We start from the raw sequence: 21,161 nt of genomic DNA on the forward strand, positions 1-21,161 counted from the left end.
AGAAGGTACACAAGTTTGGTTAGGGCACAAATCTTTCACACTCTGTCATCCTGCCAGTGTACTCTGCCTTGAGGGGCCACAAGGGTCAATTTTAAAAACCGGATCCGTCGAAAAACGGATAGAAAAACGGATGAACCAGATGAGACGGATCCGGTTTTGTCTGTCAAGAACAAGACGGATCCGGCAGAAAACCGGATCCGGCACATCAGGTTTTACAAAACATTTGCCGGATCCGGCATTCCGGCACGACGCCGGATCGCGCCTGACGCCGAAAACCTGATGTGTGAAAGTAGCCTTATATGGTCAGTAGCCACGCCCACTGGGTCACATGGCTATGACCTCATCACAGGTCCTTCACATACTCACATAGCCTTTTACTATAGGTGTTATCAGACACACCCCTGGGTGGATTTGTAGGTAACCAGAACACGCCCATCTCTCTAGTTACCTGAAGACTTCTCCCTTACACTTAGAAACAACACCTCAGCAATGATATTGCTGATCACACATACACAAGTCTCCATCTCAAAGCCACCCACTTTGAAATACATAACTATCCTTCAGGATTCTGCCACTCATCCGTTCTCTTGGGACATCCACACAGCGCCCCCTAGTGGACACAGTGCTCCATAGATTATGCCCCCATAAGAAGCTCCATAGATTATGCCCCTATGTGCTGCCCTCATAAGATGCTCCATAGATTATGCCCCCATGTGCTGCTGCTGCTGCAGTTAAAATTAAAAAAAATGACATACTCACCTCTCCGTCGCTGGGGGCCAGGTGCCGGTGTATTCACCTGTCCTGCGTCCATGGCTGCTGTCTGGCACGTCATCTGTCAGTGACGTTCAGACTGCAGGGGGCGCGGCGCGCACTAACCACGTCACCGCGCCCTCTGCTGTCTGAACGTCACTGACAGATGACGTGCCAGACAGCAGCAAGCAGCCATGGACGCAGGACAGGTGAATATCGCTATACTTACCTGTCCTGGTGCTGTCTCTTCAGCCCCCAGCTTCTCCGCGATCTCCCTTCCTGCCTTCAGTGGTCATGTGGTACCGCTCATTAAAACTCATGAATATGCGCATATTCATGAGTTTTAATGAGTGGTACCACGTGACCGCTGAAGGAAGGAAGGGAGATCGCAGAGAAGCTGGGGGCTGAAGGGACAGCGTCAGGACGGGTAAGTATGACCTGACACCCCCGAACCCCTGGTGTATATAACTCGAATATAAGCCGAAGGGGGGACTTTCAGCCAAAAAAAAATGGGCTGCAAATCTCTGCTTATATTCGAGTATATACGGTATGTACCCCCATGTTGAGAAATTTTAACTATGCTAAGTTGTACTGCACTTTTTTTTTTTTTTTCCCCCCTTTCACTTCCATGTATCAGTAGGTGAAGATACAAGATGTGAAACCAAGACTAGGTGCACACTGATGTGACTGATAGTGGCAGCGCAGCAGCAGTCCACCATAGTGACCCATTGTTAAAACAAAAACAACAAAACTAAATGTATATTTATGCATACACATTGCTCAGCATAAATGAGTACACTCCCGATGAAAAGTAAGATTTTATTCAATATCTCATTGAACTCAGGAATAATTTCCAAGATTTTGACAAGATTGTATTTCATAGAACATTTTTTAACCCATAACATGAAAATAAGGTTAATAATATAACTTTCATTTATTTCAGTTCTTCAATACAAAAAGTGAAACTCATATATTATATAGAGTCATTAGAAACAGAGTGATCTATTTCAAGTGTTTATTTCTGTTAATGTTGATGATTATGGCTTACAGCCAATGAAAACCCAAAAGTCATTATCTCAGTAAATTAGAATACTTTATAACACCAATGAAATGTGTATTCAGTAAATGCACTCAATACTTGGTCGGGGCTCCTTTTGCATCAGTTACTGCATCAATACTGCCTGGCATGGAGGCGATCATTCTGTGGCACTGCTGAGGTGTTATGGAAGCCCAGGTTGCTTTGATAGCAGCCTTCAGCTCATCTGCATTGTTGGGTCTGGTGTCTCTCATCTTCATCTTGGCAATACCCAATAGATTCTCTATGGGTTTAAGGTAAGGCGAGTTTGCTGGCCAATCAAGCACAGTGATACTGTTGTTTTTAAACCAGGTATTAGTACTTTTGGCAGTGTGGACAGGTGCCAAGTCCTGCTGGAGAATGAAATTTCCATCTCCAATAAGCTTGTCGGCAGAGGGAAGCGTGAAGCGCTCTAAAATGTCCTGGTGGACGGCTGTGGTGACTTTGGTCTTGATAAGACACAGTGGAGTTACACCAGCAGATGACATGGCTTCCCAAACCATCACTGATTGTGGAAACTTCACACTAGACCTCAAGCAGCTTAGATTGTCTGTCTCTCCACTCTTCCTCCAGACTCTGGGACCTTGATTTCCAAGGTCTAGTTTGAAATATCCACAATAATTGATGGTTTTGGGAGCCATGTCATCTGCTGGTGTAAGTCCACTGTGTTTAATCAAGACCAAAGCACAGCTGTCTACCAGGAAAGTTTAGAGCACTTCATGCTTCCCTCTGCCGACAAGCTTATTGGAGATGGAAATGTAATTCTCTAGCAGGACTTGGCACCAGTCCACACTGCCAAAAGTACCAGTTCCTAGTTTAAAAACAGCAGTATCACTGTGCTTGATTGGCTACAAAACTCACCTGACCTTAACCCCATAGAGAATCTTTGGGGTATTGTCAAGAGGAAGATGAGACACCAGACCCAACAATGCAGACGAGCTGAATGCTGCTATCAAAGCAACCTGGGCTTCCATAACACCTCAGCAGTACCACAGGCTGATCGACTCCATGCCATGCTGCATTGATGCAGTAATTGATGCCAATGAAGCCCCGACCAAATATTGAGTGCATTTACTGAATATACATTTCAGTAGGCCAACATTTCTGATTATAAAATTATTCTTCAAGCTGGTGTTATAAAGTATTCTAATTTACAGAGATAATGAATTTTGTGTTTTCATTGGCTGTAAGCCATAATCATCAACATGAACAGAAATAAACACTTGAAATGTACAAACACTTGTTTGTAATGACTCTATAATTATGAGTTTCACTTTTTATATTGAAGAACTGAACTTTTTGATGATATTGTAATTTTGTGAGATGCACCTGTATATCTAGTATTATGTGTGACCTCCATGAGTTTTAAGGACAGTGCCAAGTCCTCTAGGAATAGAATGAACACGTTGGTGACATATTGCAACATCTATCTTTTTCTAATCTTCAAGACCTCTGTATTATAGAGCTTGGATATACTGGTAGCTTTTCACATCGTATATGTTTGGCTAAATAGATACGTGGTGTAGACATAACCTCCTAACAGGAGTAGCCATGAAGATAGAAGAGGAGTAAGATAGTGGAGCGAGGAAGGTACTATTTGCATGTACCTGGCGACACTGTTTTTGCTTGATTGCTTCTGAAAATTTCTTGAATTCTTGACTGCTGCTGTAAAAGCAAGAATGGATCCAGAGCATAACTGTTTGAACTAGAGAGAAAACATACTGTGTAAATGAATATATAGATATTGAGAATATGGGAGCTTTTTGTTGTACTTTACTCAATATTCCTTTACAGGGAACCTGACGTGTAAAATAACGCTATTAGCATTCAGATATGGGGATATTCTGCAAGTTAATAGTGTTCTAATACCATGCAGCTCCGGCACTGAGAGCCCAGCTGCCGGGAGGAAATTATCTTTATTCCCCCCAGCAGTGTTCAGGTCTCAGTTACGGGGTTGGTGCCGGAGCGGCTTCAGTCACCGCTGTGTGTATAGAAAGCGGCGGTTGTAACCGCGCCCCCGACACTGACTGACACAGGCTGAGCATTGGGTCAGGCTATTACTTAGTGGCGATGGCACTGTTACAGTCACCGCTCTCTATACACAGAGTGATGACTGAACCCGCTCAGGCTCACCCCTATGACTGGAAGCCAGAGGTTGCCAGAGGAGAATAAGGATAATTTCCTCCTGGCAGTAGGGCTCTCAGTGCTGGCGCTGCATGGAATTCTAGTAAGCTGCAGAATAACCCCATATCTTCAGGTTAATAGCGTTATTTTACATGACAGGTTCACTTTAAAGTATAAAACTGAATTTGTTTCTCAGTGCAGAAATGTTGTTTTAGTGAAAATCATGTGAAAAAGGAATCTGGATAAATTCCTGCTTTTCATGTTTTTAAGCTAACAATAGATAACAATATCCATCTAAATGACTTTCCTAATCTTCTGATGTGCTGCAGAAACAAAGACACTATGGTAAAAACAAATAAGGTGACACTATCTACACAGTGACATGGTTAGTAAGGTTGAAGCAAAGACTAGTTCATCCAGTTCAGCCTGTTAAGGTTTTTATGGTATTTCTTTTTATTGTATATACATTACTAAATTTTAAAAAAATTAGGGGAACACTTAAAGGGATTGTCCCGTCAAAAGATATTTTTGACCTACTTCTTCACCCCACCAATCAGCTGGTCTAACGTAAACACATGCAATGCATCGAGTAATGCAGATCAGCTCCTAATCGAGAGAACCCGCTATGCATTGAATGGAGGATAGGGGCTGTTCTGCAGTATCTGACCACTGGCGGAGTTTCTATACCTGAAAGGTGGAGGGTACCAGATGTTAAACGCCCACTGATCTGATATACATGACATATAGTAATATAGCTCATCCATGTTTTGTGATCGGGCAACCCTTTGAATCACATATTGGATCTCAAAAAATGAAAGATTGAGAATCTTTACTGATAAAAATTCTGTAATTAGATGAGAACAAAATGATGTGTAAACAGTTAGTGGAGACTAACTTCCTGAACCAGTTGAGGGATAGATTCCAGATCAGACCGAATCACCCCAGACCAGAATCAGGACATCACTGAGCTTCTGGGCAGTGTGTGGTGCTGTATGGCATCGTTGCATGCACTGATTCATAATGTCCTAGAGGTCAGTTGGATTCAAGCCTGAGGAATATAAGGGCCAGTCGCTAGCATCAATGTCGTCATCATCCAGGAACAGCAGGCATAATAAAATGAGGACAGTCATTGTCCAGTGCGAAGGGGAAGCTAGGGTCCACTGCAGCAGGGTTAGGGCCTGACAATTTCATCCTGGTACTTATCCAGTGCTAACCTGACCAAGGACTTAGGTTATTACATGGAGGTCTCTGCAACTCTTCAAGGATATACATCCCAATACCATCACTGACCCACCACTAAACTGGTCACAGTATAGGATGTTGGGCCATCATGGAGTCTGTTCCTGACAGTGTGGACTGACTCAAGCACACCAGGTCATTTTGTAGGTCTCCAGCAGTGCACCTCCTGTTTCTCCTCACACAACGGAGCAGATACCAGCTACCATTCCTACTGCTGGATACCCCTCTGCAGACCCTGTATGGGTCTCCTCATGTAATGGCCTGTGTCTTGGTCTCTGTGCAATGATCTTGAGATTGTGCTGGGAGACACAGGAAACCTTTTTGCCACAACATTTGTGAATGTGCCATCCTGGAGGAGATGGACTACATGTGCAACCTGAATGAGCAGCAGGTACCGCTTTATGCTACAACTAGTGATGAAGGCCCTAGCAAAACAAAAAACTAGAGGTGAATCAGGCGGGAAGAATGAGGAGAAAGTAACTGTATGTGGCTATGACCGGCAAAAACATTCCTGTTTTGTTAGTCAAACTTTTGTTAGCACCAAAGCAGGAGAAATTGTTTCACTATCACTTCTGCTTCCTAACTGGACAGATTGATTACCCTGATGTTTAATTCCCTCGAGGTTATGCTGTGATGTGCAAGTGCTCCCTTAATGTATCTCCTAAGCCATTAGTAAGATAAAGTGTGGTCACATGTTGTAATTGATTTTCTGGATCCTTCTCATAATTACCGTAGTTGAAGTAATTGGATTAAAATCATTGATGTTTTCTGATAAAATATTAGTGGTTTATAATACATAAACCGACCCTACTAAAGCATTCTAGTCATATGTATACAGTATACAATGGTGATTGAACATTTGTGAACTTATCAGAATTTTCCATATATTTATGTATAAATTTGACAACTCTATATCAGATTTTCACATAAGTCCTAAAAAATAAATTAAACAAATGAGTAAAAAATAATAACATTTGCCTTTTTTGTATTGATGAAAATGAGCCAATATCACAAGACTGTGAGTGAGAAAGGTATGTGAACCTCTAGGATTATCAGACAATTTGAAGATGAAAGTAGAGTCAGGTGTTTTAAATCAATGGGATGGTAAGAGCGTGTGAGAGAATGACCGGTTTTATTTAAAAAGCTTGATCTATCAAAGTTTTTTCTTCACAACATTTTGTGGAAGTGTATCATGCCATGAAAAAAGGAGATTTCTAAGGACCTCAGAAAAAGATTTGTTTAATCTCATTAGGCACAGGTTATAAAACCATCTATAGAGTTTTTAACTCCACTAATCCATAGTCAGACACATTCTGTACAGATTTGAGACAATTATTAACCTCCCCAATAGTGGTTGATCAACAAAATTCACTCCAAATACCAGGTGTATAATAATTCACAAGGTCACAAAGGAACCCAAGGTAATCTCCGAGGAACTTAAGGCCTCTCACATTAGCTAATGTTTATGAATCCACCATCAGGAGGATACTGAACAACAATGGTGTGCATGGCAGGATTGCTCTCCAAAAATAACGTTGCGCCCATCTACAGTTTACTAAATAAAGATCACCTGGTCGAGCCAGAAGACTGTTGGAACAATGTTTTGTGGAAGGGAAGAAAGAAGACCAAAATAAAACTTTTTAAGTTTAATTGGGGGGCGTTGTTTTGAGAAATAAAAGCACTGCATTACAGTCTAAAAAACCTCAAACCATCTGTGAAAAATAGTGGTGTGGCAGTATCATTGTTTGGGCCTGTTTTGCTGCATCTCGGCCAGGATGGCTTGCCATCTTTGATGAAACAATTCTCAATTTTATCAGCAAGGAAAATGTCAGTACATCTGTCCATGAGCTGAATCTCAAGTAAACTTTCATCATGCAGCAAACACACAAGTCGTTCTACAAAAGAATGGTTAAAGAAGGTTTTGGAATGGCCAAAGTCCTGACCTTAGGCTATTTTTACACTTCCCGCATTTTTTGCGGTCCGTTATTGCGATCTGCCGCAATAACGGACCGCTTTTTGCGGATCGACTTTTTTTTCCCAATACTATAGAAATAGTATTGGAAAAAAAACGGCGTTCCGCAAAATCGGAAGTCACGGTGCGCGGCTAAAACAAACTTCCCTTTGTTTTTATGGCCCCATTGATTTACAATGGGGGCCGTGTTCGTATGCGGTATAAAAGATTGAACAAGCTCGATCGTTTATCACGGCTGCAAAAAACATCTCTCACGGCCGTATGGCACACGGCGCACCATGGAATTTTTGCGGGCCGATTTTGCAGCCCCATAGAAATCTATTGGGGCCACAAAACGGCCCGCAAAAACACGGTAAGTGTAAAAGCAGCCTTAAACATACAGAAATGTTGTGGACTTACATGAAGTGAGCAGTTCATGGGGGTAAAACCCACCAATATAATATACATGAAGCTTTCAAGCACCATGGCATCTAGGTTAATACTATTGTAAATACAGGGCCAAGGCAAAAATCTCGCTATGTATAGTATGTTTACACCATGATTCTTTTACACTTTTTTTTTTTTTTTTTTTTTTTAAGGAAAACGATTCAAAACGAATGCGCGCCCTACGTAAAGCTGGTGAAGAACGGCAGCTGGCGGCACAGAAAGAACGGGAAGCAATACGATTACAGGCAGATAACATACAGTTACAAACCCGTAAGGAGAAGCTGCTGCATCGCCAGGAGAAGAATAGGATATATCAACACTATCTGCAGAGGGTGTTAGAGAGGACTGATGAGGTGGGGAGCCATCGTATAGTAACCGTAGTAACCGTAATGACTGCACAACGTATTTATTCTTTTCCTAGGTGAAATAATTCATATAGAATTTACGGTATGTAGAAAGACATGCAGTCGCCAGGGATTTTAACAGGTGACACAGTTAGTTTACGTAAAGGGGTTGTCTCAACATGATAAATGGTTAACCCTTTCACCACCTTGGGATTTTCCGTTTTTGCGCTTTCGCTTTTATGCTCCCTTTCCTCCCAGAGCCATAACTTTTTTATTTTCCCGTCAATATGGCCGCGTAAGGGATTGTTTTTTTGCGAGGCGAGTTGTGCTTTTGAACCACACTATTGGTTTTACCATATAGTGTACTGGAAAATGGGGAAAAAAAAATCCAAGTGTTGTGAAATTACAAAAAAAAGTGCAATTTTTTTTTTTTTTACCATATTCACTAAATGCCATTATGATTCTCCAGGTCATTATGATTTCGCAGATACCAAACATGTATAGTTTCTTTTTTTACTTAAATGATGACAAAAAAAATCCAAAGTTTGTTAGAAAAAAAATGGCACCATTTTTGAAGACCTGTGGCGTTTCAATTTTTCGTGATTTGGGACTGGCTGAGGGATTATTTTTTATGCGCCGAGCTGATGTTTATATCGATAGTATTTTGGAGAAGATACGATCTTTTGATCACCTGTTATTGCATTTTATTGCAATGTTGATGTGACCAAAAAAAACCAGCGCCTGCGCACTGCAGTACTTTATTCTGCCCTCAACAGGGCAGATAAGTACGCCTGCGCAGGAGCGCAATGCTGGGGAGCCATGAAGCAAGCAAGAGGGCGGCATCGCAAGAAGATGGGAGGCGCCGGACCCGAACCTGTGATACCCTTCAGACCGGATCGCATCGGACCTCCCGGGTGAGTATAATAAGTTATTTTTCTTATCTTTCAGGATCAGGGGCTTATATATAGCATTATAGAATGCTGTAGATAAGCCCTGAAAGGCAGTGGCTATATCTTGTATCAGCTAAAACTGCTGATAAGTTCCCTTTAACAGCCTCTGGTGGATCGAGATTCTACCCAGGGCTGTTAGGGGCACATGACAGCTGATCAGATCAGCTGTCATGTGCCTGAAAAGATGCGGGCTCAGCGCCGAAGCCTGCATCAAAGAGGGGGAGGTGACCTATGACGTGTCTGTATGTCATAGGTCATAATGGGGTTAAACTTGCAGAACAATTGTAAAAACAAGCAACTTTGTAATTTACTTGTTATTAAAAATACTCTCCATTCTCAAAAGCGGGAGGATTTTTAAATTTTATAGTTTGCTGTCGGTTGCCTAATTTAGCACACATCTTTTCAGTCTATCAAAAGTGGCTGATCACCTAGTTGAGGAGCGCTGCACTTTCAAGCTATAAATCTTGGAAGAGCCTCTCTAAAGGCCACCGATTGCTGAAGTTGACTAGCATTGGAGAGTGCATAGTTCTGGCTAGTGGCGTAACCATACCACTGACCCAAACTGTCTCCTCAGCAAGCAGTAGGATGGGGAGCTCTGCTCATATGAAAATTGATCTTGATTAAACCCCTGTAAGAACCCCAATGCTGCCATATAATGGAAAAGTTAAGGGACACAATCCTATTAGGAATCTCTGCTGTACGTCTCACAAACATGTTGACCACAATATATGTACATTTCACAGCAAAGTGCAAATGTTTTTGTCAGCTATGGAAAAAATGCTGCAAAGTAAGACTGCTTTAAAAAATAGAAGTGTCAATAGTTTATTTTTATCAATTAACAAAATGTTAAGTGAATGGATGAAAGAGAAATCTAAATCATATCTATATTTGGTGTGACCATCCTTAATCTTCAAAATGACACGGAAGCATAAATTCTTCCAGGAACATATGCTCAGTTTCTGAAGGATCTCAGCAGGGAGATTGTTCCAAACATTTTGGAGAACTAACCACAGATCATCTATAGATATAGGCTTGTGCAGATCTTTTCATGTAACCCAGACAGACTTGATGTTGCTGAAGATACTTGTCTTTCACACAGTACCATCAGGGAGGTATGTGATTGGTTACAAATAACAGCAACAACAAACATACAGCCAGTGTCAATAACCAGTTCATGACCAATGACTTTTATTTCGTTATCGGATACGTTCAGGCACTGATCCCGCATCTTTCTCCGGCCTTGATGGCTGATTTAATCAGCCATCAAGTGCCTCTAACAGCCACGAGTAGATCTGAGATCCACCTTCGGCTGTTAAACAGTTAAATGCTGCTGTCAATCACTGATAACGGCATTTAACACGCTCTGACAGGAAGCGCGTCATTGATCCCACCCATTGGCATGCTCGTCATGTGATCACGAGGCGACGATGAGTTGTCATAACAGTAGAGGGTCTGCGGAAGACCCCGTGCCTGTCATCACGTGCTGAAGCACTGCTTGTGTAGCACAGACGATCAAAAGCACAATGTAGCAACAAGGTAAAAAAGTTTTAAAAATATTTTTAAAAAAACACAGGTTCAAATCATTTCCCTTTTGACACATTAACAATATATACGGTATATATATATATATATATATATATATATATATATAATGTGAATTTTTTTTGTTTTTTTTTTTAAATAAACATTCTTAGTATTGCCGCTTTCAGAAATGTCCAATCTACCAAAATATAAAATAAATTAATCTGTTCAGTAAACGGAGTAATGATAAAGCGAAGTTAAAAATGCCAGAATTCTGGTTTTTTTGGTTACCACCGCATTGCTATAAAATTAAATAAGTGTCACGACTACGACCGCGATCGCGGCCGAGCGCCTCCATGTCGACCAACCACGCCGACGTGGGGCGAGCGTCCCAGGTGGGGAAGGGATGTGGACCCACTGGACCACAGGGGGGAACCCGGGCCTACCAGGACTAGGGAGAAGGGTAGCGACCGGGGTCTGTGGCAGCTGAGCATTTGGACGAGGTAGCAAAGAGTCACAGTCACTGGGCACAGGGTTCAGGACAAGGAAGGACCTCAGGGACATCACACAGAGGACACCGTTCAGACAGGGTCAGGTAAAGGAGCAAGTCCAGGATCCAAGATTCAGGAAACAAGACACAAAATAGGCAGGCCTGGATATGCAGCCTCCAGGAAGGGCGATCTGGGTATTTCTGCCCCCAGAGCAGGCGGAGAAAGAAGACACAGTTCACACAGGGACAAAGAGCAACAGCTCCCCCAGAACTGATCACAATCAGAGCAAGAGCTGAACACACACACTCACATGGCTAGGTTCAGGAACTCAATGTGAAGCTCTGGCAACGCCCCACAGGGCAGGGAACTTTTATATAGCAGCTGCCTCACAGCAATAGGCTGGAGCAGCAATTGTAGCACACACCCATTCCTCATAAAAGCAGGGAAGGTGTGGCCGCGCGCACCCTAAGCAGAACCAGACAGAAATCAGGAATGCAAAGGACACCTGGCAAGAGCTGCAAGCCTGAACACACGTGGTAAGCCATACACAATGCAGAGGACCTATTAACCCACGGATAGCTTTCCACAGCGGCAGCCAGGGACCGCTCCAGCGGGTGGTCATGCAAAGCAGCGGAGCCATGCACGCATGTATGGCTATGCAGCGGGGCAGGTAACTGAGCAGCATCCATAACGGTATCAGACAACAGTATCCCTGCAGGTTAGGAGGAGAGGAGCAAAGGGTTAATGCAGACATGCAGAGTAACGCCGGGGAAGCAAAGTACAAACACACCGGCGTTACAATAAGTCAATCAAGACATCGTATCCACCCTTAAATGATATCAGGAAAAAATGTCGGCTCCGTGTGCAAAAAATAGGCCGTAAATTTCTGAAGTCATTCAATAGGACTTCAGATTGCCAAATCCTGACAGTGTGCAGCATGAGCGGGTGGTCACATGACTGCAAGTATGGGATTTGCATATGTCACGTGCCACGTTTTTCATCCCCTTATTTGAATAGTTGCTAGTCAGCACGTGACCGCATGTATGCCAATCTCATTTTTGCAGTCACCCCCTCTCAAACTGGTTTGGAAAGGAAGTGAATCCTATCTGCGCTTACTGTGCACTGTCAGGGTTAGGCAATCTGCAGTCACACAGAGTGACTGCAGAAATTTTGTTAAACCTGGGAGGCTTCTTTAATATATATTGGATGTTCCACGGGCAGATCCGTGTTCAGTGAACATGCCCAAAGGCTGTTTGCTAACGCAATGGAAGCACTTCCTTACAGAGAGCCTGCAGGCAGAGTGTTCATGATAGTGATCAGCAACAGCAATCCGGTAAGAAAGAAAAGGAGTTCTCAGTAATGTTACTAATGATGATACATATTCTTTAGTTTCAGGAAGTTCAGGAGATGATTGACAGGTTTAATACTCTCATGGCAACGCAGGAAAAGTTGCTGAAGCGGGAGCTGGAGCACCAGGAGAAGATTGAGAGGGAACGGGCACAATTGCTTCATTATCAAGAAGAGACGCACAGCAGGATCCTTGAGCTCAATAACCAAATAGCAGATCTACAGGGTTCGCAGGAAAGGGCAAGCGCTGTGGTGCTAGAGTGGGTAAGGACGTTCCTAAGTATTGTACTGCACAAATCACCATTCTCTGCACAGATTTAGTGTGGACACAGCTTTTGGTGTGATGTGATCAGGACTTGTGATGGTTTTGTCTCAGCAAATGAAAACATTTCCTTTTTATGGTTTCCAAATAACTTGCAAAACTTGGTAAGAAAGTTTCCATTCTTCTGTTACCCTGCAGCTTAATTTTAGGCAATTTTTCATCTGCTAGAAAGCAATGTGTAAGTGACGAGACATTCTGCATTTCCCTAAGGCTACTTTCACACTTACATTAGGAGGCGCAGCGCACGGCCGCCGTGCAGCTCCTCCTAACGCAAGTGTGAAAGTAGCCTAAAGGTACTGTCACACTTAGCGATGTACCAGCGATCCCGACCAGCGATATGACGCGGTCAGGATCGCTGGTACATCGCTAAGTGGTCGCTAGTGAGCTGCCACACAGGCAGATCTCACTAGCGACATCGCTGGGGACGGGGATCGCTACTTACCTGTCACACCAGGCGATCCTGCGTCCTCCCGCCCGGCTCCACGCGTCGCTCGTCCTCACAGCAGGAAGCGCCACAGGAAGCTGACGACGAGAAACAGTCCTGAACGTTCTCGCGCGATCAGCGATAACCAGCGGGGGAGCGGGTCGCTGGTAAGTATCAGACACAGAGATATCGCTAGCAATATCGCTATAACGTCACAAGTTATAGCGATATTGCTAGCGATATCTCTTAGTGTGACATGCCCTTAAAGCATTCCTAGGTGCTTTGATAATGGAGGTCATCCTGAGAACTATGAGTAACATTCAGGGAATAGTACCAATACGAAAAGCATTCTCATTGTATCGGGGGTAATACAGTGCACTTCAGGGTGCCCAGCCTTTTTATAAAGTAATTGGGAACTGCAGTGTAATTGACAAATGCCAGTGACTGATTTATCTACATTAACTGGCTGGTATGATGTTATTGATGGGACATGCCGACTTCAAATAAGATGTTGTCTTATCTTCATGTGCAGGAGCACACCGCTCCTTTGCCTTCTGACTTCCTGCTGGGCACTGTGATCCAGCTTAATTGACAGTTCAGACCAGCAGTATCATAGTGCTGCTGACCCAAACTGTGCACTCTCTTATCTGCTACAGGTGCTTCTCACAAAATTAGAATATCATCAAAAAGTTAATTCATTTCAGTTCTTCAGTACAAAAAGTCGAACTCATATATTATATAGAGTAATTACAAACAGTGATCTATTGCACGTTTATTTCTTTTAATATTGATGATTACGGCTTAAAGCCAATGAAAATCCAGAAGTCATTATCTCAGTAACTTAGAATAATTAACAAAAAACACCTGCAAAGTCTTCCTAAGCGTTTTAAAAGGTCCCTTAGTCTGTTTCAGTAGGCTCCACAATCATGGGGAAGACTGCTGACTTGACATATGTCCAGAAGTGCTTTTCATTTGGAAATCGAGGTCCCAGAGTCTGGAGGAAGAGTGGAGAGGCACACAATCCAAGCTGCTTGAGGTCTAGTGTGATGTTTCCACAATATACAGTTGTGTGAAAAAGTGTTTGCCCCCTTCCTGATTTCCTATTCTTTTGCATGTTTGTCACACTTCAATGTTTCAGTTCACCAAATTTAAATATTAGATAAATATAACACAAGTAAATACAAAATGCATTTTTGAAATAAAGTTCTTTATTATTAAGGGAAAAAGAATTCCAAACCTACAGCCCCTCCCATTAAAACATAAATTAGCTGTGGTTTATGACATCTTTGGGAATCGGAGTTCAAATTCCCTAGCCAGTTAAGGTCAACATTTTAGAAGGTGTATGTCCCATGTCATCTGGCATAGACGCAACACAGCATTTCAGAAAAGGATCATCATACCAACAGTAAAATATGGTGGTGGTAGTGTGATGGTCTGGGCCTGTTTTGCTGCTTCAGGACCTGGAAAACTTGCTGTGGTAAATGGAACCATTAATTTTGCTGTCTACCAAAAAAATCCTGAAGAAGAATGTACAGCCATTTGTTTGTTGACCTCAAACTGATGTGCACTTGGGTTATATAGCAAACAATGATCCAAAACACACCAGCAAGTCCACATCTGGATGGCTTAAGAAAAACAAAATTAAGACTTTAGTGGACTAGTAATATTTCTTTTTGGGTTCTCACTAAGACATACCACTGAGCAAGTATGCATTTTTCATGTTTATAATTGTTTGTAGTGATGTTTCTTCTTCTAAAAACTAGATAATAAATCTTAAACCGTCATTTATATAGGCAAGACCTTGAAACTGCTTTAATTAAGGTATATTTGAATTTATACCACAATAATGGACCTATGTCATTGAGATTTTATCATAATGCTTGACAAACAAATCAGTCTCAATTTTTTTGATTTCTAACAACAAGCTCTAACCATACTCTGCTTGTTGTTTCATGCAAAGGCAGCGTTCAGGTGTATTTCATCTTATTTTTGACAGATCACACATGCGTGACGTCCTGGTTTCCATAGTGACTGTTCTGCTCTCATTCTCCTGATCAGTTACATCCGGGTGTACACACTTCGATCCTACTCCAGAGCACAGGCGCTGGGAGAGGTGTGTTCCCGAGGTGTTGGGCAGCGCGTCACAGAGACGTCACTTCCGGCGCAGTGCCGACATCATCTCTTATGCCCCTCCTGTGATTCGGGTATGACTCCCTCTGCGCATGACCGCGGGGAGGAGTGTTCCATTCCATCCACACATGATACCTCATTTCCGATTCTGCGACTCTACACTTTCTGTTGGTCTCTCTCTGAGTAAGACTCCCAGCTGCTAATAATTCTTTTAATTCCACTTCATATATACACACCTGCTGAACAGAACCCTCTCATAAGCCCCTGAGGAAGCCACTAGTTGGCGACACGTGTCGGGCAGCGACGCTCTGCCTTTTTCCTCCTCCACTTTCCCCCAGTTGTTCTGTCCGCATAGTTTCCAGCTCGGGGGATCTAGCACCATAGGCATTATCTGCTAAGGTAGTATTATTGCAACTATGCTGAACTCAGTGAGTAAAGCAGAAGTTTCGTATTAGTAGCCTCTCAAGTGAGGTACAATGGTTACATTTATTCCACTAGAGCAATATTTATCAATTTATACTCTGCACCAAAGGTTGCACTTTATTGGATTTAATAGCCCTCATATGTTCTGGGGGAGATCGATGCTGAACTTACACTTGGCAATTCTCTGTTACTTTATTGTTGTGTAACAACAGGTTAGAGTTCCACATTTGTTAACTACCCTCAATCATCTTGGTGGCTCTGGGTGTTGTGAATTCTCTCTCTGGCTTCCCTCTGGTGATTACTGAAGATAGTGGAGCTGGTCAGATTGAGAGTTCTCTTTCTGGGCTCCCTCTGGTGGTTACTGGAGGTAGTGGAGCTGATCTGATTGACAGAGGCTTGCCACCTGATAATGAGGAAGACGATTGGAGATCTGGGGTTTCTGATTGGGATTTAAGACAGCTGACTCCCTCTATCCCTGCTGGTGATTTTCTTCCTGTGCCTCCTGAGGTCTGATGTCTCCTGCTCTTTCCCTGCATGTTCAGCTAAGTGGTTCATTTGCTATTCTGTTTGCATTTGATCTGGTTTTGTTTATCTCTGCTTTGTGCGGGTCAGCTAGCTCCGGCTGGGGCTGTGCTGAATCACCGCCCATATGTTACTGCATGTTCCAGTTTGTTTTGTCCCCTTTTATATTGGTCTCGTTTTGCTTTGCTTTCAGAATATACCAGAGTGCTGATATAGTGGGGGGCGAAGTCGTGCGACTTCAGTGTTTTTGTGCATCAGACGTGTTGGACTTTTTGCAGGGTTTTTTGCGTGATAGCAGACAGTGTCTTTCCTTTCCTGTCCTGTATAGTCAGTGTGGGCCCCATCGTTTGTTCAGTCTATATTTTTCTGCCTGCGTCTGTGTTTTCATCTTGTCTCACGACAATATCTGTTTGGGGGCTATCTATTCCTTTGGGGTCTGCTCCATCCAGGGCAGTTTAGATTTCCCCTTTCTTGCTTTTGGCTTAAATAGCTCTCCAGCTGTGCCAAGGCGTCTAGGATTATCGTAGGTACGCTCCATGGCTACTGCTAGTTGTGTGGACAGGGTCAGGGGTCTGCATCCGCTTAGTTACCAACCTCTCTGGTTTTCTGTGGCTTAGCCTGGGCCTGCTCTCCTCCTCGCTGACCCATTCATAACATCTGGGTATACATTGGGCTGTTAACCTAGGGTGAAAGGCAGAGCCAAACCCTATTGTGGGCATCTACGTTTCTTGGTGATTTTTAATGTTTTTAAAGATGTTTAGTTTTATGTACTTTAATAAAGTATTGAGATTTATATGGGGATCCCTGTAATAGTGCATGTTTATTTCCACTTGTGGTTTTGTAAATGCTGTACAGACATGCTACAGTCTGATCCATCCTACGAGATGGTGCTCTCCACTTTTGCTTGTTAAGTATGCCCTTAAAAGACCATTCATGCTCGGAAACCCTCCAATGTGGCTGAATTACAATTCTGCAAAGATGAGTGGGCCAAAATTATTCCAGAGCGTTGTAAAAGACTCATTGCCAGTTATCACAAATGCTTGATTGCAGTTGTTGCTGCTAACGGTGGCCCAACCACTAATTAGCGTTAGGGCCGGGGGCAATCACTTTTTCACACAGGGCCTTGTAGGTTTGGATTTCTTTTTCCCTTAATAATAAAGACCTTCATTTAAAACCTGCATTTTATGTTATGTGTATCTAATATTTACATTTGTTTGGTGATCTGAAACCTTTAAGTGTGACAAACATGGAAAAGAATAGCAAATCAAGAAGAGGCAAACACTTTTTCACACAGCTGTATAGGGCAGCTGCAAGTTTTTGTGTAGAAATTGATAAGCACTGACACTTGATTCCTTTATTATGAAAATGTAGTGCCATAAGGAAAAAGGAAGGTATGACCTGTCATCAGATTGGTAAGTTATCTCTGGGGCGGTTATTATTTTGGTTGCATGCTGAACCTCCAGGATTTGCGGAATGCAGAGGGTTTTGTCTATAATTGTCCTCCATATTATATTTATACTGTTATTTTGATGTAAATTTTTATATTTTGTTAAACAAATATACACTAGAAACTAGAAGTTTACATACACTACATAAAAAGACACATGCATGTTTTTTTCAATATCTGACATGAAATCAGAATAAACCTTTCCCGTTTTAGGTCAGTTAGGATTACCATAATTAGTAATATTTGCCAAACAGCAGAATGAGAGAATGTTTTTTTTTTTTGTTTTTTAATTACTTACTGCAAAGTCAAAAGTTTACATACATTTCATTAGTATTTCGTACCATTGCCCTTAAACTGAATGACTTGGGTCAAATGTTTGGGATCTCCTTCCAATAGTTGGAATTTGGACCCATTCCTCCTTACAAAACTGGTGTAACTGATCCAGGTTTGTAGATCACCTTGCTGGCACCTGCCTTTTCAGTTTTGCCCATAAATTTTCAATAGGATGGAGATCAGGGCTTTGTGATGGCCACTCCAATACATTGACTTTGTTATTCTTAAGCCACTTTGTTACCATTTTGGCAGTGTGCTTCGGGTCATTGTCTATTTGGAAGACTCATTTCCGCCATAGCTTTAACTTCCTTGTTGATGTCTTGAGATGTTGCTTCAGTATTGCCACATAATCTTCCTTTCTCATGATGCCATCTATTTTGTGAAGTGCACCAGTCCCTCCTGCAGCAAAACAACCCAACAACATGATGCTTCCACCCCCGTCTTTCACAGTTAGAATCGTGTTCTTAGGCTTCCCAGCTTCTCCCTTTTTCCTCCAAACATAACAATGGTCGTTATGCCCAAAAAGTTCAATCTTAGTTTCATCAGACAACAGGACATGTCTCCAAAAAGTTAAAGGGAACCTGTCACCCCCCCTGGGGTTTTTAAGTAAAAGAGCCACCTTGTGCAGCATTAATGCTGCATTCTGTGGCTCTTTTATTTAGCGTCCCTTCCACCGCAGAAATAATCGTTTATAAAATTGGTCAGACATACCGGAATTTTGACCGGGGGGCAGGTCTTTCCCCCTTTGACACTGACGCATCGCGTCCATCATTCATCTCTTCCTGGAGTCTTTGCTCCGCCTCCTCTGTGTTCGATTTCAAATGCTGGCGCCTGCCCTGTAATATATTTTTTTGGGCATGCGCAGTTAGCGCTGCCCGTTCTCACCTCACTTCATGGCTTGGCTATCGCGCCTGCGTGGACGCGCTGCCAGAGATCCCACCCCGCAGTAGCTTATGATTTATTCACACTGGGGGAGCTAGGAATCTTGGGCATGAGAGCCACAGAGAACTACTGCGCATGCCCAAGATTCCCAGCCCCGCAGTGTGAATAAATCATAAGCGATTGCGGGGTGGGATCTCTGGCAGCGCGTCCACGCGGGCGCGATAGCCAGGCCATGAAGTGATGTAAGAACGGGCAGCGCTAACTGCACATGCCCAAGAAAATATATTACAAGGCAGGCGCCAGCATTTGAAATTGAACATAGAGGAGGCGGAGCAAAGACTCCAGGAAAAAATGAATGATGGATGCGCGGTGTCTGTGTCAGAGGGGGAAAGACCTGCCCTCCGGTCAAAATTCTGGTATGTCTGACCAATTTTATAAACGATTATTTCTGCAGTGAAAGGGACGCTAAATAAAAGAGCCACCTTGACAGAATGCAGCATTAGTGCTGCACAAGGTGGCTTTTTTACTTAAAAATGCCTGGGGGGAGTGACCGGTTCCCTTTAAGGTCTTTGTTCCTGTGTGCATTTGCAAACTTTAATCTGGCTTTTTTATGTTTCTTTTTGAGTAATGGCTTCTTCCTGGCAGAGTGGCCTTTCAGGCCATGTTGATACAGTACTTGTTTAACTGTGGATATTGACAGAATCTTACCAGCTTCCACCATCATCTTCACAAGATCTTTTGATTTTGTCCTTAGATTGTTATGCACATGTCGGACCAAAGCACATTCATCTCTGGGACACAAAACCCATCTCCTTCCTGAGCGCTATGATGGCTGGACATTCCCATCTTGTTTGTACTTGCATGTAATTATTTGTACAGATGAACGAGGCACCTTCAGGTGTCTTGAAATTGTACCCAAGAATGAGCCAGACTTGTGCAAGTTCACAATTCTCTTCCTCATATCTTGGCTGATTTCTTGAGACTTTCCCATGATGCTACACAAGAAGCAGTGTGTTTTGGGTGAGCATTAAAATACATCCACAGGTGTTTCTCTAACTCAATGTTGCAAAAAAATCTATCAAAAGCTTCAAAACACATGATCTCATTATATGGGCAGTCCAGAATTGTTTAATTGCATAGTAATCTTAATGTGTGTAAACTTTTGACTTTGCAGTAAGTAATAAAAATGCCTTAAAACATTCTCTCTCTCTCACTATTCTGGCATTTGGCAAATTTTAATAATTATGATAATCCTAATTGACCCAAAACGGGAAAGGTTTATTCCGATTTCATGTCAGATATTGAGAAAAACATGCATATGTGTCTCTTTATACAGTGTATGTAAACTTCTGGTTTCAACTGTACATATAATAACAAGGAAACTGTAGTGATGAAATAAACCTTTGCAGGAGTCGAGCTGGGCACAAATCCAGAACACCGCAGCAGAGAACACATTACGTTTGGGTCGCATCAGGATGGCAACTCTAAACCTTTTTCAGACCATCACAAAACAGATGCATATGAAATCAGACATATCTTTAGAGGACACAGAATTGCAGCTGGAGAAGGTGACTATGCAAAACACATGTATGATGAAAAAATGGATTCTTGTTTGTATTCACAGTGACATCAGTGTGTCTGAATCCACAGTGTTATCCTGCCCACTACAGGTCAGAGCATGTCATAGCATAAGTTAAAGGTAGTGTCTACTTTTTGACAACGCGATGTACTTTGGTGGTTTTTTAACATCTGCTGCTAGGACCCTTAGCAATAAGCTGTATTCTGTAGGGATTTAATGGGTTAATTTATTCTCAATATAGAGCATCAGAGCGCATTGCTCCTCTGCCATACAGCTTTCTGCAAGCCAGGTGGTCGCTGAGCTCCTGATGATTGAGAATTTTGGCATGGCATGGTGACTTAATTATCCAAACTATGAACTCTTTTAGATGTTGCCAGCAGCGCCAGCTTTGCTTCTGCAACTTTGTAGGAGCTCAGGAGCACTGAAGCTGGCTATATTTAGCAATCTGAGCAGCTTGCAACTGTTGTGCTTTTTGCCTAGGAAACCATTTACAACTGTTGGACTGTACAAAGGTCTGGTAAGCTTGCCAACGTGCAGTAAACTATAGAATTAAAAATCCCTCCGTTCTTGAGAGAAGAGGATTTTTAATAAGAGGTGAACAGCAAGGTTGCTTGTTTTTGCAAAGTATGACATTGAGAAAAAGAGGATTTGGGAACCTATCATAAAATCCCTTTCTCATAGCCTTCATTGGGGGACACAAGAAACCATGGGTAGATGCTGCTGACACCAGGAGGCTAAAACTAAGTATTACACTTAAAGAAAAAAAGATGGTCTCCTTCTCAGAAGGCTTCACCCACCTCTGGTACAAAGAGCAGTAAAAGAAGCGTAAAAACACAACTGAGAATAAACCACAACACATG

The 21,161-nt window shown here is 42.5% G+C and overlaps 1 protein-coding gene across 3 annotated transcripts in view; it reads left to right on the top strand.

Annotated features, from left to right (window-relative positions):
- CFAP73 (cilia and flagella associated protein 73) overlaps nt 1–21,161 on the top strand; it is a 72,819-nt gene that overhangs the window by 24,803 nt on the left and 26,855 nt on the right. For all 3 annotated transcript variants that reach the window (XM_073554112.1, XM_073554113.1, XM_073554114.1), the window contains 3 exons: nt 7,739–7,939; nt 12,282–12,503; nt 20,132–20,290. In XM_073554112.1, the coding sequence (XP_073410213.1) occupies nt 7,739–7,939; nt 12,282–12,503; nt 20,132–20,290 (582 nt within the window). The remainder of the gene's footprint in view (nt 1–7,738; nt 7,940–12,281; nt 12,504–20,131; nt 20,291–21,161) is intronic.

This window comes from Dendrobates tinctorius, unplaced genomic scaffold (assembly GCF_039654945.1).
Source record: "Dendrobates tinctorius isolate UK_male_01 unplaced genomic scaffold, ASM3965494v1 ptg000206l, whole genome shotgun sequence".
NCBI lineage: Eukaryota > Metazoa > Chordata > Amphibia > Anura > Dendrobatidae > Dendrobates > Dendrobates tinctorius.